This window comes from Oryza glaberrima, chromosome 6 (genome assembly GCF_000147395.1).
Source record: "Oryza glaberrima chromosome 6, OglaRS2, whole genome shotgun sequence".
In the NCBI taxonomy this organism is placed as follows: Eukaryota; Viridiplantae; Streptophyta; class Magnoliopsida; order Poales; family Poaceae; genus Oryza; species Oryza glaberrima.
The window spans coordinates 4,046,476-4,063,646 of NC_068331.1; the positions used below are offsets into that span (position 1 = coordinate 4,046,476).

At 41.2% G+C, this 17,171-nt stretch overlaps 2 protein-coding genes across 2 annotated transcripts; one reads left to right on the top strand and one right to left on the bottom strand.

Annotated features, from left to right (window-relative positions):
• Positions 1 to 508: 508 nt before the first annotated feature.
• LOC127777107 (two-component response regulator ORR22) lies at positions 509 to 5,870 on the top strand. Its single transcript, XM_052303615.1, has 6 exons — positions 509 to 1,490; positions 1,808 to 1,960; positions 2,096 to 2,509; positions 2,626 to 2,702; positions 3,890 to 5,110; positions 5,467 to 5,870. Exons 1-6 carry the CDS (start codon positions 1,337 to 1,339, stop codon positions 5,536 to 5,538), a joined length of 2,091 nt encoding a protein of 696 aa, XP_052159575.1. The 5' UTR covers positions 509 to 1,336; the 3' UTR covers positions 5,539 to 5,870.
• Positions 5,871 to 6,062: 192 nt separating this feature from the next.
• On the bottom strand, positions 6,063 to 14,240 carry LOC127776298 (probable histidine kinase 2). Its single transcript, XM_052302656.1, has 7 exons — positions 14,172 to 14,240; positions 13,423 to 13,638; positions 12,882 to 13,004; positions 10,875 to 11,244; positions 8,135 to 8,709; positions 6,487 to 7,521; positions 6,063 to 6,300 (listed from the first exon to the last, which is right to left on the bottom strand). Exons 1-7 carry the CDS (start codon positions 14,238 to 14,240, stop codon positions 6,085 to 6,087), a joined length of 2,604 nt encoding a protein of 867 aa, XP_052158616.1. The 3' UTR covers positions 6,063 to 6,084.
• Between the last annotated feature and the right edge of the window lie 2,931 nt (positions 14,241 to 17,171).

Genomic DNA, 17,171 nt, shown 5'->3' on the forward strand with positions numbered 1-17,171 from the left:
TTGAGATAGAAATTTTGATTAGTAAACCAAGGATGATTTTTCCACACTGTCAGCCAGACAAAATGTTAAGCTAGACTGAAATGTCATGAAAAAGAAGTCAAGATCACCACCATGATTTCTTCTTCTTTTTTTTTTCTAACATTTCACCACCATGATTTCTCAATGAGATAAATCAACAAACTTCAGTTTTCTTCTGTAATCAAATACAAACAGCATCATGCATGTCCTCTAATCTCTTGCCTAATAAGCATTTGCCTTTTCCACACACTAAGGTGTACAAAAAACAAAAAATGCAGAGTGTAGTTGTAGTTGCAGTGTAGTGTAGTGGTGGAAACTAGAGCCACATTCACAAAAGTCTCAAGCTGACATTAAGTTGGAAGCTTGTGGGGGTGTGAGGTCCACACTTAGCAACAGGACATTGTATCATATGCAGCCTTGTTGCCTTGTCACCAGTCATCAGTCCACTCATCCCCATGCCCCCCTCATTCTGATCCTTTATAAATCAGCCACCCAGCAAGACATTCCTTTCCAACCTCACTCACCTTGCTCTAGCTCAGCTAGCTCTTGCTGCTAGTGGCTTCAGCTTTGCTACTGCTACTACCACTACTACTACTACTACTTTCACCTCCAAGAAAGTAAGATTGCAAGAACAATTTCTGCAGCTGGTGTTCTTTCTTGCTGTTCTTTCTCCTTGTGTAGTTGTGTGGTGTGGTTGAGCTGAGGTGTAGTTAGGACAGTGGCTAGCTTTGCTTGCTTGATTGGTCACCTGGGAAGGTCGCTGTCTCTGCCTTTTGTTTTCTTTGCCATCTCTTTCTTTCTGGGCTGCTCTCACCTTTTGCTTTCCAACCTCTTCTTGCCATCAATAATGATGGAGGAGTAAGATGAGGGCTTGTTCTTGAAGTCTCTCCAATCTAATCTCATTTGATCTTCATCATCTCCACCCGGTCCAAATCCACCTACTACTGTTTTTCTTTTGTCCCTTCTCTTTTTTTTCTTCCTCTGATCTTTTCTTTTTTCAGGTGTTTTGTTTTTGGCAGTAGGTGCTTGCTATCTTTTCATTAGGCTTTGGATTTTCCTCTCGTGTTCTTTAGTCTCAGCCTATTAGAGGTTTGAGGAAAGTTTTCCATTTCTTAGCTCTTTTTGCTTCCAGCTTCTCGGGATTGCTCTGTTTCTTGCTGAGAATTGGCTCAATTTGGGAGGCCTCATCTTGTGTTAGCTTTCAGGTTTTCTTGCCTGAAATTGAACCGATTGGGTAGGTTTTTAGGTGCTTCAGTTTCAGTTGCTAGCTCGTCAGGCTTGTTCTTGGGCTCCTGCCTTGAATTAGGGTCAAATTGGGATGCTTCTGGGTGCTTTGAGGATGGAGGAGAGGAAGGGATTGATGGGGAGGGAGAGGGATCAATTCCCCGTCGGCATGCGGGTCCTCGCCGTCGACGATGACCCGGTGTGCCTCAAGGTTCTTGAGACCCTCCTCCGGCGCTGCCAATACCATGGTCAGTATTTACAGTAACCGCAGCTAATTGTACTTCCATTATCAGCTATCCATGATGCTCAACTTGCTGGTTTTTTTGTTCGATTCTGCATGTTAATGACAGTGTTGTTCTTTTGCTTCTGCTTGCATTGTTCATTGTTGTATTGGAGTACTGTAGTTTTCTTAGAAATCTGAAATGTCACTGATACTAGCACTAGTGTTTTCTCTGAATTTATTAGTACTTGGCACATTTTAGAACTTCTGTATATCTTATAAATGCAATGCAATATGCCTACTATGGTGCACTGATAAGAGCTCTCTTATGGTGATTTTTAACAGTAACATCAACCAACCAGGCTATTACTGCGTTGAAGCTGCTCAGGGAGAACAGGGACATGTTTGATCTTGTCATCAGTGATGTCCACATGCCCGACATGGACGGATTTAAGCTCCTTGAGCTTGTGGGGCTTGAAATGGATCTCCCAGTCATCAGTAAGTTCAGATTTTCATTTTTTCCCCTTAGTACAAACAAAGTTCTAGATAGGAAGGATCAGCTGTTGTGTAAAAATGTCTTAGCTGAATTTGAGCAAAAGAAATGGAGATGCTAATCGGGTATAATGCCTGCAGTGTTATCAGTAAATGGAGAGACAAAGACTGTGATGAAGGGGATAACTCATGGTGCCTGTGACTATCTTCTAAAACCGGTCCGAATCGAAGAACTAAGGAACATATGGCAGCATGTTGTTAGGAGGAAGTTCGGTAATCGTGAGCGAAACAATCTTGATTTCTCCAAAGAATGCAATAAGCCGCAAAGCGCGGATACTGATCATGGACCATACCAACCTACCTGTGGTTCTTCTGATCAAAATGGGAGGTCCAGCAGGAAAAGGAAAGAACTACACGGCGAGGACGACGACGAAGGCGATGATAATGATTATCAAGAAAATGATGAGCCCTCAGCTGCAAAGAAGCCCAGAGTTGTATGGTCAGTTGAGCTGCACCGAAAATTTGTTGCCGCTGTCAACCAGCTTGGAATTGACAGTAAGAAAGCACCCCCCACCCCACTTTTTTGCCTTTCTGTAAATGTCCTTGCAGGTTTGCAGCAAACTCATTTATGTTTGTGTCCTTTTTTTTTTTTTACCTCACTGTTGATGCAGAAGCTGTACCAAAAAGAATTCTTGAGCTTATGAATGTGGAGAAACTCACCAGGGAAAATGTTGCAAGTCATCTACAGGTATAGCATTTACTTCCATGACAAAATTATCTGGGTGCTTTTTTTTTTCTTTTCTTTTTATCCATTCATGAGAGCTCTTGAATTTTGCTCAACCGTCATCCTTTACATGTTCTTCTGTACCTTCAGTTGCTGATGCGTTTTTACTTCAGTTTATGAGGTCGTCCATCATTCATTCATTCATTCATCAGGCCTGCACAAAGTGACAGAAAATCTCTTATCATTATACATGTTGCAAATGCTGATGCTGCACAGCATCGAGAATTCAAGACTCCACCACATGGTTGTCTGAACTCTGAAAAACTCACCATTTTATCACATCATTTACTCAACCTGCACAGAAATGTAGTACAACAAACTTCAGATCAGGATTGATCCACACAGACTGCACATTTTCTTCACTGATGCAAAATTATCATCGATCCCGATGAACACCATCGAATCAAAGCTTCACCCACCATTTGATTTCATCAATGAAATGGAGGAGTCTGCACCTGAGCACACACGGCCACACAGCATATGTAGCTGGGTAGACCTTCACTCTACCAGAGTAAGCGATCCAGGCGGCCACGATGGCGCCGCCGCGGCTCAAACTGGCCGGCCTCGTCGCTGTGGCAGCGGGCCAGCTAGGGGATGGCGGCGGCGCAGGGGCTCCGGCGATGGGATCTGAATCCAAACAGCAGAGAGGGTTTTGGTTGAGTTGCCACTGAACTGAACCTGCATATATTTTGGTCATCCATATCTGAAAAATGTGCAATACTTCAGATGTTTAGATCAGTATTTCCTCCAAATTCTTGCAAATATTTTCTTCGGCTCACGAAATTCTTGTTAGCATTGTTGGTTGTGAAGTGGCACACCTATAATCATGTTTGAATTTGACTCAGTCTCTCATCACCTTTTATTTAGTGTTGATGCAGTAAGAGTACTAGAACAGAGCTGATGTTTCCTACTACTTTCATGGCTAGCTAGAATTTTATGGTGTCATACAGGATAAATTGAACGAGGTTCCACCATTTTATCTTTGTTGTTCATATGCAACTAGATTTTATTAAACTGTTGAAATGCAAGAATGTGCAAACATCTCGTATGACAAATCCTAAACAATGTGCTATCTAAATCTGAAAATAGGTGATTTGCTGTTTAAAAACTCAAGTCCATATCTAATCAGTTGATTTTCATGTGACATGCAGAAGTACAGGCTTTACCTCAAGAGACTAAGTGCTGTAGCATCACAACAAGCCAGCATTGTTGCTGCCTTTGGAGGCAGAGATCCCTCCTTCTTGCATATGGGAGCATTTGAAGGACTCCAGAGCTATCAACCTTTTGCACCTTCTGCTGCTCTTCCATCTTTCAATCCACATGGCCTGCTAACCCGAACTAGCGCCGCCGCGGCTTTCGGACTTCAGGAGCTTGCTGCCCCCTCCAGCACAATTCAGACTGCTACAGGAAATGTCACAATTGGCCATTGCTTGGAAGAAAACCAGCAGGCAAATCTAGCACAAGGCTTGACTGCGGCAATCGGGCAACCTCAGCTTCAACAGAACTGGATTCATCAAGAGGGTAATGGTCTGTCTGATGTTTTTTCTGGGAGTTCTCTGACCAACACTTTGTCCAGCACACTCCAAAGAGTTCCAAGCAGTTCATTGCCACCACAAGAACTCTTGGAGTGCAAACAAGCCAAAGTTAGCATGCCGCCATCGATACGGATACCGCCTTCAAGTTCAGCACTTCTTGAGAGGACTCTTGGGGTTTCCACCAATTTGGGAGATTCTAGTATATCCCAGCAGGGTGCTCTTCCAATAGATGGTGGATTTTCTGCTGACAGGTTACCATTGCACAGTTCATTTGATGGCGCTGTTGCAACAAAGCTAGATACTAGTTTGGCAGCTTCACAGAGAGAGATTGGCCAGCAGGGGAAATTTTCAGTTAGCATGCTTGTCTCCCCTTCTGACAATCTTGCATTAGCCAAAAATGCCAAAACTGGAGCTAGTTCTTCTGGCAGTACTATAATTCTCCCTCTTGATACTGCAAGACGTTCAGACTACTTGCAGTTCGGAGGTGCAAGCAATTCTTTGCAGAAAATGGATGGACAGAAACAAGATCATATACAGAGCTCAAACATTATATGGAGTTCAATGCCAAGCACTCAACTGCCAAGTGATACCCAAATTCATAATACTCAAAACCAAAGATTGGACAGCGGAAGTTTTAACCATAATATTGGTGCCCATTTGGCTGACCAAACAAATGCAAGTGCGTCAATACTTCCGCAAATGAAGTTTGACACAAGAATATCAGAAGAGAAAATGAAGCAGAAGAATACATATGACTTGGGTAGTTCAAAGCTGCAGGGTGGATTTAATTCTAGTGGCTGCAATTTTGATGGCCTTCTCAATTCCATAATCAAAGTGGTATGAACCTCTAATTTTCCTTTCCTTTTTCCCCATATAGTTTTAAATATTTATCTACATGAATATGCTCTTCCTTCTCATTGAGTAATTTAAATTGACTCCACTGTATTTAAGCACAAAGAACAAGGCCACTCTAAATATTAAGCTGTAAACAGTTGTAACCTACACATAAACAGGATATGCCTAGCAGTACCTAATATTTGCATTTTCCATCTTGTTTTATATTATAGAAATGTTCTTGAGCCATATTTAACTTGGTTCTAACTTATCTAATCTCCATGGGACTTTACCTTTTGCATATATTCTTCTGAAAGAAATGATGGTTTACTGAAGCCTTAATTCTAATTCCAATGCAGGAGAAGGATGATCTCCCATTCATGGACAATGAATTGGGCTGTGACCTTTTTCCACTTGGTGCCTGCATATGAATCCATCATTTCGGACACCAAAGATTTTGCATAATCTAAAAGAGTCAGCTGTGCTGCCTGATCTGTGCTACTTCATCCAGGCTTTGTGTATACTAGGATCTAGGGACAGTAGTGGCTTGTAATCTTGCTTTATCTCTTCTCTAGGGTTGGCTATGGAAGTGAGTATGGTTAGATCAAGATAAGAAGAAAATATAATGCTGTAATGTCAGCGCCTTTTCTAGTCAAATTTATCTGTGTTTGTTTCTAACCAAGCAACCACATCTAGTGTTTGCTGCACCTTCTCAGACTGAAAAAATATGGAAACTCACCATGGCATAGATAAATCAAAAGGGAAGTCTTTAACCATCCAAGTTTGCTACAACATTATGGTTCAATCTTGGTAAAAGGTAAACATTTTAGTTCAAAGATCGATTCCAATGCTCACTGGAATACTCAAAGATCACTAACTTCAGATGCTAATTACATGATGTAATAATCATCATCCTACTCAACGGAATCACATCTTCTTTGAGTCCTTCGCGATACGAGGTGTTGTGTAAACATCAATCAGTTTTTGCCTTTGCAGACACCATGAACAGCTTCTACTATTCTTTTCCTCTCTATCGGCTTTGTCATGTGTAGATCCATCCCAACATCAATAGCCTTCTGAAGATCATCCTCCATAGAATGAGCAGTCAATGCAATGATCGGAGTGCGAATTCCGTAGCGGCTTTCTTCCTCGCGGATGCGCCTAGTTGCTTCATAGCCATCCATTCGCGGCATCTGAAACAACAAATTGTTACTAGTAATGTCATTATCACAATAAGCCAAGCATTATATGCATGATATTTTTTTTAGTATCAAACTATGAGAAGTATCACTGTAATTAGCATAGAAAGAACAAAACAAGCTAAGGTAAGTAGTTGAAATGATAAGAGCAGATTTGTGTTGCTAGAAGGTGAAACAAACCTGGCAATCCATGAAGATGACATCATAGGGCAAGGGTACACTATGCTCTTCTGAAACACTTGCTCTCTCAATAGCATCTCTGAACATATCCACAGCCTTAGCTCCATCCCCTGCCAATTCAACTATTGCTCCTAGTTGGTTCAACATCTTTCTCTGAATAGTTTGTAGCACCAAAGTGTCTTCAACCAGCAACACATGCATGCCATCCAATGGCCTATCTTCTTCAGTTTTTAGCCCCTGATCCAAGCGTCCAACTTCAGCTAATGCAACAATATTTGCAGAATCTTGATGCCTAGTGACATAATTCTCATGGCCAACAAGAGATGATCTGTGCATAGGCGAGGACTGGACATCTCTTAGAGTCATAAGAAGAGAGTACAACCGAGACCCGTGCACCGGTTTTCGCAAGATGAGATCGCAGCTCATCTCCTCAAACCTTCTAAAATCTTTATAAGAGGTCCTCAGATCAGTCAAGCAGACAAATTTGCATGGAACTTGACTCCTCATTTGGGTAAAATCTCTTGCCTGTCTCTGAATATTCTCAAGCTGCCCATTTGACACATCAACAATGAGAAGCATGCCAAGTGGATGATGCTCTCCAAGATTGCGTGCCATGATATTATTGTTCCTCAATGTAGTTGGAAGAACCTGGCTGACCATCTCCTTGGAGCTGAAGCATCGATCGACATCACAATCATCGCGGGAGGATCGCGCCTTCTCCAATGTAGAAGAGATGGACTCAACTCCTGGGACCATCCAAACTTTCATCCCAATGCTCTCCATCCAAGCTTGCAAGACTCTTCTGGTCTCATCACCATGAACAAAGAGGATGCAATGCCAACCCTTGAAGCAGTTAGTCTCCCTGAACACTGAGGCTCGGATGTCTAATTCACTCACTGTTGATGGCCCTTCCTCTATATCTTCTTCAGCTGCTTGGTTTCCACTAGTCTTCAGAAGAACATTGAACCCAAAGCATGTTCCTCTCTCCCCTGGTTCCTTTTCTTTGATACTTATCTCTCCTCCCATCAGACGAACCTGTCAATAAAAGAATATTAGCAATCTAAAGTAGTGAAAAAACTAATCTTTCTCAAAACAATAACGTGCCATGTCATCTAAATGCGGACAATCCAATTTTTGCTCTGGATTTTGTAGACCGTTGGATCCTTCGACTGGCAAAGTATCTTTACGACCCTTCACAAAACTTGTATCTATTTTAGTATCTATGTATTTTAACGATAAATTCAGTAACATATACTTTTCAGATTATTTTTTGAAACATACTTTTCATATATCCAATACGTCATATATGCATGTATAAATTTTGCTACTCCCTCCGTCTCATAATATAAGGGATTTTGAGTTTTTGCTTGTAACGTTTGACCACTCGTCTTATTCAAAATTTTTTGAAATTATTAATTATTTTATTTGTGACTTACTTTATTATCTACAGTACTTTAAGCACAACTTTTCATTTTTTATATTTGCAAAAAAAATTTGAATAAGACGAGTGGTCAAACGTTACAAGCAAAAACTGAAAATCTCTTATATTGTGGGACGGAGGGAGTAGTAACTATTCAAGGACTTCAACTAAAAATGAACATGTAGCATGCATATTTGAGAGGTGTAGGATAAAAAAGATAAAACTTACAAAGGATTGCACGATTCCAAGTCCAAGACCAGTGCCTCCATGCCCTTCTTTCACCTGAACATAGTTCTCAAACACAGACTCTCTCTTCTCCTTGGGGATCCCAATGCCAGTATCAACTACCTCAAAGTAAAACTCAACCGAGTTGGGATCATTCTGCAAAGGATTGAAAGAATTCTGCGAGACTCTGTCTTCCTTTGCTCCAAAGAAGAAGCTGAAGAAATTGTTCTCGAGGCTTCGATAAGCAAATCTCGAAGGAGCACCGATTGAACCCCTCGCAATCGGCCTATTGGCCCAAGCCCGGAGAATTACATGACCTTCTTGTGTGAATTTCATGGCATTGCCAAGAAGGTTGTCAAGGATCTGCTTGAATCTCTTACTATCACCGATGATGTTGTCGCATTTCATGACAGAGAAATCGCAGGGATCCCAGATCACTTCGATCCCTTTGTTGATGCCGACAACATTCGCCATGTCCACGGATTCTTCCAAAACGTCTGCCATGTTGAACTCCACTTCCTCCAGCTGCACCTTCCCTGATTCCACCTTAGTTGTGTCTAGTATTGAGTTCAGTATATCTGCAAAAGTTATAGCAGGTCAGTCATGAGGACATATATTGATAGGTCCAACAAAATTACTCCTAACAAAAACTTAGGGTGTGTTTGAGGAGAAGGAGATTGGGGGAGATTGGGAAGATACGTAAAACGAGGTGAGCCATTAGCGCATGATTAATTGAGTATTAACTATTTTAAATTTCAAAATGGATTAATATGACTTTTTAAAGCAACTTTCCTATAGAAAATTTTTACAAAAAACTCACCGTTTAGTAGTTTGGGAAGCGTGCGCGCGGAAAACAAGGTGCTTTCTCACCCTATATCACACAAACGAACGCAGCCTTAGAACATACTCCTAACAAAGATAATATATTTATATGTGTATATACATTCACTGGTGCAAAAGAACAAAACATTGCATTTACAGTTATTTTACATGCATGAAAATTACATATTACACGCAAGTTTTAAAACATAAATATGTTGTAAAATAAGTTGTAATAGGATATGATAAATTCCCAAAACATGTGACCTAAGCAACAAAAATGATTTTAGGATACAACTTTAAAGGCCTCTAAAGCAGCTCTAAAAATAAGTTCTAAAATTCAAATTTGCCTATGGCTTATAACTCATCGAGTAGCCAAGCAAGCACACTTTGACAGTGTAAAAATCTTAAAAATGAGTTAGCGAAGCTAACCTAACTGGAGTGCTAGGCATGTATGGTCCGTTTGGATGTAAACTAGTAAAAACTATAAACTAATAAATAATTTCCAGGATATTACTCCCTCCATCTCTAAATATTTGACACCGTTAACTTTTTTAAATATGTTTGACCGTTCTTCTTATTCAAAAAAAATTAAGTATTTATTAATTCTTTTCCTATCATTTGATTCATTGTTAAATATACTTTTATGTATACATATAGTTTTATATATTTCACAAAAGTTTTTTAAATAAGACGAACGGTCAAACATATTTAAAAAAGTCAATGGCGTCAAATATTTAGGGACGGAGGGAGTACTAGAATTTATCTACTCCCAAATGCTTACAGCTGCAGATCAAGGACATCAGTTAACTGCTTGACCATAATCTATACTATGATCAAGATATGCAAATGGCATAAATAAATAAAGACAAAATTAATAGACCAGGCCCAGCAAAAAGAATAAAAATAAAATAAGAGAAAAATAAATCACATGAAAAAAAAAGTACGTAGCAAAGTCCAATTTAACAAAATATATTGATGTTTAAAATCTTTAAGTTTGACTTAAAAACATGTCCAAATCAATTGACATGTTCTCATGATTCCAGCATTCTGGAGACTGATAGCAAATTATATTCCCTCCGTCCTAAAATATAAGGGATTTTGGTGGATGTGATATATCCTAGAACTACGAATCTGAATAGGCTTCTTGTCTAGATTCATAGTACTAGAATACGTGTCATCCATCTAAAATTCCTTATATTTTGGGATGGAGGGAGTACACTTTAGCACTTCTTCAAAAATTGAACTAAAACCTTGACGAACCATAGAGCTAAAGTACCCAATTGACAATGGAGCAACAAACAAACAAAATCTTGTCGGCAACACAAGAAAGCATAAAACAGTAACAACAAAAGAAAAACAATACGATCAGTGGCGGATGCAGCGCCCGGCCACCACGGGCAATTGCCCTGGCTCCATGCGTACAACAACACTGCTCCAATGCATATGCAGCATATTACTCATTAATAATATACTTAATCACTTTGTCTCTTAGGTTATAATGGAGATTAATTAGATGAAAAAACAGAAACGAGGAAACAAGGACCAAACCATCAAACTGTAGCTACAGAGACCAAACAATACAACTTACTCGAGTAGCACCTATGTTCAAGATATATACTAGCTTTACAATCTAAATTATCGGCGATAATATATTCTTGCCTAGGCTCCAAAAAATTTCTAGATCCGCCACTAAATACGATCAGGGGCGGATCTACAGTATTAGAACCGGTGTCAGGCGACACCGACGACTTTCGGTAGAATCTATAGCAAAACTGCTTAATTATCCATATGTTATAACACCATGATCTAAGTATAATTAGCATACTATGACACCGATAGACACGTTATGACACCAACGAATCGATTTTCTAGATCCGCCACTGAATATGATCATTATTATTATTTTTGTTGTTGTGCTTACCAAGCAGCTTGTTGGTGCAGAGCTCCATCTGGTTGAGGTTGTCGACGATGTTGGGGTTGGCCTCGGGGCGCGACACCTCGACGAGCCCGGCGACGGCGGCGAGCGCGGAGCGGATGTCGTGGCTGGCGCTGGCGAAGGCGTTGCTCTTGTTCATGCTCTTGCGCTCCGCCTGCCGGAGCGCGTCCCTGTGCCTCGCGAGGTCGGCGCCCAGCGCCGCCTCCCTCGCCACCGCCCGCCGCAGCGCCCGCGCCATCAGCACGCACGCCACCGTCGCCGCCGCCGCCGCCGCGCACGCCACCGCCACCATCGTCACGCCGCCCCGCCGGAACACGCCCACCATCGCGCTCTTCCGGAGCACCACCCTGAAACCCTGCAACGGCAACGCACGAGCCAATCCAGAGCAGCATGGGTTAATTAGCTAGACTAGCTCGATCGAGAAATCATCGAAGCAGTGCATGTGTGCATGGACGTACGTACGCAGCTAGCTAGGACACGCACGTATGAAATTTTATGAAATTTGAATTTGTTGTTATGGAAATATGGAGATGATATCTGCATTAAGGAAAGGAAATCAATCAAATTAAGTATATGATATCTCGTCTTCCAGATCTCTTTACCGTATATTACTATGTATATATCCTTATTGGTATATATGCCAACGCTGGTTTGGCACCAGTTTAGTTTGCTTGCAGTATTATGCTGAAGTGAATTTCTAACATTTGAAAGTTCGAAAATATAACAGGTTTGAAACATTAGGGAATGTTCAATGGTAGGGTACAATATAAGATTATTTAGTAGAGACCATGTTCGTATTAAAGCTAAGATAACAAAAACTCTAACCATTAGTTCTCAGTACATATTTTTTTTCACCAAATGCAACCATGTTTTCATTTTATAGAGGCTAATAGTCTATGTAAAATGCTCTGTCTCCCATCTTTCTCTTTTCCATATTAACAAAAATTTCTAATTAATAAGGCTAAGAGCGCCCTCCATTAAGGACCATCGTATATGCCCTTTAGGGCATGTTCAATGGTAGAGACGAGTATGGTCTCTTAAACAATACAATATTATTTAAAGACCATGTATTTACAATAGTTGAGACGACAAAGGCTCTAATCATTAACTCAAAAAATATTCCTTTTGTTAATATTCTTTCCATTTTCTTACCCTCATGCAACCATATTTTCATATTATAGTGATTAAGAGTCGTTATTAAGCTGTTGTCATGCATAACAACGATGTTTTGTCTCTCCTCTTTCTCTTTCCTCCATGTCAACAAATATTCCTAATTAGCAACGCTAAGAGACTACTATTGACAATCATTTTACATGCCCTTAGCCAGTTTATTTGAAAAAGTAAATTAAGCAGCGGCTATGCACTTAATTAATGAGGCAGATCAATGTACTCCGGATAGATAGAAATCAGATTAAATCAAATTAAATTAAATTAAATTGCCTCACGCACCATTTGTACTCCGGATATGTCAAAGTTGGTGCACGCGAATCTGTACTTGTCAGACTTGACACCGTGCACGTCGAGCTTGGGCGGCGCGTCAATGGCGGACGCGGTGCACTTCACGCTCGAGAACAACGCCATCTCCTCCGCCGCGGCGCCGTCGCCGAGCAAAGATCTATATGCCGCCGGCTCCGGCGCCGGTGGTGCGGCGGTGGCGCCGCCGTTGCCGGCGACCGCGTAGTACATGCCCAGGTCACCGAGCTGCCTAAGGCCGGCGGCGCCACGGAGGACGACGTCGTCGACGGCCACGGCGGCGGAGACCGCGCCGCCGCCGCCGCCAACCGGGGCCGAGAGGAACAGCATCCGCACGCCGGGGCGCGCCCACCCGTCGGCGAGAGACGCGCCGCCGCCGCCGCCGTCGAGCAGGAGCCGCGTCACGTTGGGCGGCAGCTGCTGGTGCAGCGCCGCCGCCGTGGCGTTCCCGACGGGCCGGCCGGTCGCCGGATCAACCGCCTGGGTGAACCACGTGCCGTTCGGCCTCGCGAACATCGCTCTCGCCTCGCCGTCGCCGCCGCCGGCGCGGTAGTAGGCGAAGGCGGCGCCATCGACGGCGGCGTAGGAGATTTGAGCGAGCAGCGGCTGCATGGAGAAGGCCAAGAACAGCTTGGGTCCCACCTGGCAGTCAGACACGGACAACCATGCAGTACACGATTACAAAACGACATTTGAGTGTAATTTTTACAGTAATAATGTTGTTGCTTACATAATATTATTGTTATTTCTTAGTGCAAAATAAAAAAAAATAAAGATATAATGATATTGGAAACATGAAGAGTTTAAGCAGCATTAATATACTGAATCAGTACAGATATCACTTGCTGATATTTGCTATATATTCATATATACAGAGACAAGAAAAATCACTGAGATTCTTATTTTAAAGAGGAGATATCCCCGTTATATGAAATCGACAAGAATACCATTTATATCAAGGTTAGTCACCGCAAGAGAATTAATAAAACACGGTTTTAATTTCTTGTGTGTTTCTTAAAAAAAACTAAAAATATGGATAAAAAAAATGACAGGTACATACATGAGAAAAGGAAGCCATGTTGCCCTGAACATGCAAGGTGTTGGCAATGATGAAAACTGAGCGATTTGCTTCAAGAAGAGGTCGCATGTTGCCGGCGATGTGCATCAAAGCCGAATCCATGGCGCCCTTGGTGGCCTCACCCATCACCTCTGTCATGTACATCGTAGTGGAGCAGAAGGTGACTACTGTGATTGTCATGCATGTTGCAATCACAGCCTGCACACATATGAGAATGTATGAGAAAGATAAAATTGGGGATAAAACGCATAATTTCAGTATTCTTCGGATTTTCCCTGTGTTAGCTATACTTATTAACAATCTAGATTTATAGTCCCCTAAGTGACACCGAAGAAAGCACACGGGTACCAATAGATATCGATTGAGGATTGGTAACGCTCCTGCCCTCTTTAAAGGGAAGTTCAAAACAAATCGTTGAAATACATATTTTTACATTTAATATGTCGAGATCCTATCTCTTAACATGTAAAGCGTTATATACTCACTATAGTACATCCAAAGAATTTTAAAATAGCGTTACTGCACGCCTTTAGGGATATGGTGTGTGGGTGGATGGGCGGAGAGTGATGAGGATGCTACACACGTGGATAACAAATGTTTCTCGCGTATCTCTGCAGATACTTCATCATAAACAATATATATATTCATGTGAATATTCCAGCCTCCACATATATATGAAATCAAAAGGGAGATAGCCTATAAGACCCAGAAAAAAGGGAGTTGTTCCTTACCAACGGGAATAGGATCCAGAAGTAGCAGCAACGGCGTCTCCATTTGCTAACTTCTTCTACCTCCCTCATGGTCAAAAGAGAGCACAATCTGTGTACTTGGGAGAGCAGTAGGAAAGATGAGCTTTTTATGACACAACACCTTGATGCATTGTACTACCATTTTATACATGCCAAATAGGAAAATATATATTAGGAAAAAAAATTTTAAAAAAAATGTTTTTCTCAATACCGCCAACTGTTTGGAGAATACGTTTGGTGGTATTCATGTACAGTGGTTTTCATGATATTTAATCCGCCAGTAGCCCAACAACGCTAGAAATGTCAAGGTGTAAAAGAAACCATATACACTACGATCTCCAATTAATTGATGCAAATTTTAACACTTATTAGAGCAAGTTTAATAGTATAGCCAACTACTAGCTCTAATTTATCTATAGCCAATCTAATAGCTCATCCATACAATAGTTACATACTATACTATTAATACATGGTCCCATCTGTCATACACACACTGCGTCTTGGAGTCTGTGCTACAGCTGGCTACAAATCTGTAGCCCGCTGCTATTCTCTCTTATTTATCTTCTTAAAATATATTTGCAGCTGGCTTATAGCCTGCTATTGTACCTGCTCTTAGTTGTAGTACATACGTGTGGGACCCACCACAGGTGGCATTAGTTGTGATAAACTCCAATGCTCGTGGACGTAGTAGAAAATAAAGTGGGTCCCAATAGCATCTCTCTCTCCACACGTGTGGCACGGGCGTGCCGCGTGCGGTTGCATCGACGAGCAACAGAGGCGAATGGCGCCATTGCTGCATCGTGCTCTCTGCAGTTCGTCGTCAGAAGCTAGCAGCCACCGCCTCGATCGTGCATATGAAAGCAGAGAAGCAGGTAGTATGATCATCTCCTACCTCCCTGTTGATATGTGATCGAATGATTGGATGATGGTATTAGAGGTAGTTGATGTCATGATTTTGTTGCTCGATCGAGGCAAGTTCTATGCATGTGGCTGGATTCATTTGATATTTTGATGCAAACTGTTAAGAGTTATATTTCATGCAGGTAATATATATTTATTTTGATACATACTCTCGCTTAGCATTTTCTTTGCGGATTAATTCCTCTCGCTTTCCTCTTCCGGTTGTGATTCTATAAGCCGGTTTGAGATGAATAAGCCAGTGATTTCGTGATCAATCGATATCGCTCCACGTTCATTGGTCTCACATGGTATCAGCTAAGGTTTTGATTCCTGGCTTCCGCTCTCTCGCCACGATCAACTCCCAACGACACGTGAGACCTCTAATTTCTCACCGACTTTTGCGTCTTTCGCCGCATATATGTGTATCTTGTGATTAAATCTGCAGTTGCAGAGACTAGTACTACTAAATTAGTTCAGGTTGTTGATTAGTTATTCATAAAAAAAAAAAGAACAGATCTGAATTACATAATTTTGCGCTTTTCCCTTCCCTTTTAGCCTCTCTTTTGCTTTCTTATGTTCATTAGAGTGCTTCTTTTTGTTTGATGATTCTTCTTCAGTATCTTGATTTTACGATGATGTGTAAGCTCCTGACTCAGAAATCCTAGTCCTCTTGTTCTTGCCATCCCCTTTTTGATAATGCTACGTGCAGGTAGTCCATGTCTTCACAGACATGTCTATTTCATCGAGCCTCTCCGGTTGATCCTTGAGCTCTCTCTACATATACTCTCTCTAAGGTGAAATGTTTCTCATTTAACTTGTTCTTGTATCATGCATGAGCTTTCTCCATAATAGTGTCATCAAAGTGTCCACTGGTATATGTATTTTTTAACTTGAGCATAGACACAACAAAACTTTGCAATATCCTACTTAACATTACCCTAATGTGTCTTTTGGCGTCGAGATTACGTTAGAGATCATCACAAGTGCATTCTCTCTTCATAAAAAAAGACAATTTCTAGGGACGAATCTAAATAACCATTTATCTATGTTTGTCCTTATAAGTTGATTTTTTGGGACGGAGGGTGTACATGAGAAAAGGAAGCCATGTTGCCCTCAACGTGCAAGGTGTTGGCAATGGTGAAAACTGAGCAAATTGCTTCAAGAAGTGGTTGCATTTGCTGGTGAGGTGCATCAACAAGGTGGCCTCACTCATCAAGCCATCACCTCTGTCATGTACATCGTAGTGGAGCAGAAGGTGACTATTGTGATTGTCATACATATTGCATTCACGGCCTGCATATGAGGAAGATGAAATTGAGGATAAACTGCATAATTTCAATATTCTTCAGATTTTCCCTGTATTAGCTAATAGTAATTAACGATTCGGATCTAGTGTCCTCTACAGCGACACGAAAAAAATCACATGGACATCAAAAGATGTTGACTGATGATTGGTAAATGATAACACTCCTACCCTCTTTAAAGAAAAGTCAAAAACAAATCATCACACTAGTTAGTTTTTCATTTAATATGTCAGGATCCTATCTCTCAATGTGTAAAGTGTTATATACTCACTATAGTATTTCCAAAGAATTCAAAAATAGTGTTATTTATACGTCTTTACGGATATGGGGTGTGGGTGGGTAGGAAGTGACTAGAAGGCTACATACGCACACGGACCAAAATATTTCCCGCGTATTTTTGCGGATACTACATCGTAAACAATATATATGCATGTGAATATCCTAGCTTCTACAAACAAATGAAATCAAAAGGCAGATAGGCTACAAGATCTAGAAAAGCCATTCAAGAGTTGTTCCTTACCAGAGGGAATAGGATCAACAAGTAGCAGCAACAGAGTCTCCACTTTCTAGCTTCTTCCACCTTCCTCATGGTGATCTGTCAAAAAGAGAGCGCAATCTATGTACATGGCAGAGCAGCAAAAAGCTGAGCTTTTTCTAACAGAACACCTCGATGCGTTTTACCCATTTTATACATGCCAAAATAGAAAAATATATATTAGGAAATATTTTTTTAAAAAAATATTTTTCTTAATACTGCCAACGGTTCAGAGAACACATG

What these genes read in the sequence shown, in the direction of transcription:
- LOC127777107 (XM_052303615.1), top strand. Translation starts at nt 1,337, where the DNA reads ATGCTTCTGGGTGCTTTGAGGATGGAGGAGAGGAAGGGATTGATGGGG. An exon ending in AATGGATCTCCCAGTCATCA is followed by an intron (nt 1,961 to 2,095) that starts GTAAGTTCAGAT and finishes TAATGCCTGCAG; the next exon opens with TGTTATCAGTAAATGGAGAG. An exon ending in CAACCAGCTTGGAATTGACA is followed by an intron (nt 2,510 to 2,625) that starts GTAAGAAAGCAC and finishes CTGTTGATGCAG; the next exon opens with AAGCTGTACCAAAAAGAATT.
- LOC127776298 (XM_052302656.1), bottom strand. Translation starts at nt 14,240, where the DNA reads ATGAGGGAGGTAGAAGAAGTTAGCAAATGGAGACGCCGTTGCTGCTAC. An exon ending in CTGCACCAACAAGCTGCTTG is followed by an intron (nt 8,710 to 10,874) that starts GTAAGCACAACA and finishes TAACTTTTGCAG; the next exon opens with ATATACTGAACTCAATACTA. An exon ending in TTGGAATCGTGCAATCCTTT is followed by an intron (nt 7,522 to 8,134) that starts GTAAGTTTTATC and finishes TTTTATTGACAG; the next exon opens with GTTCGTCTGATGGGAGGAGA.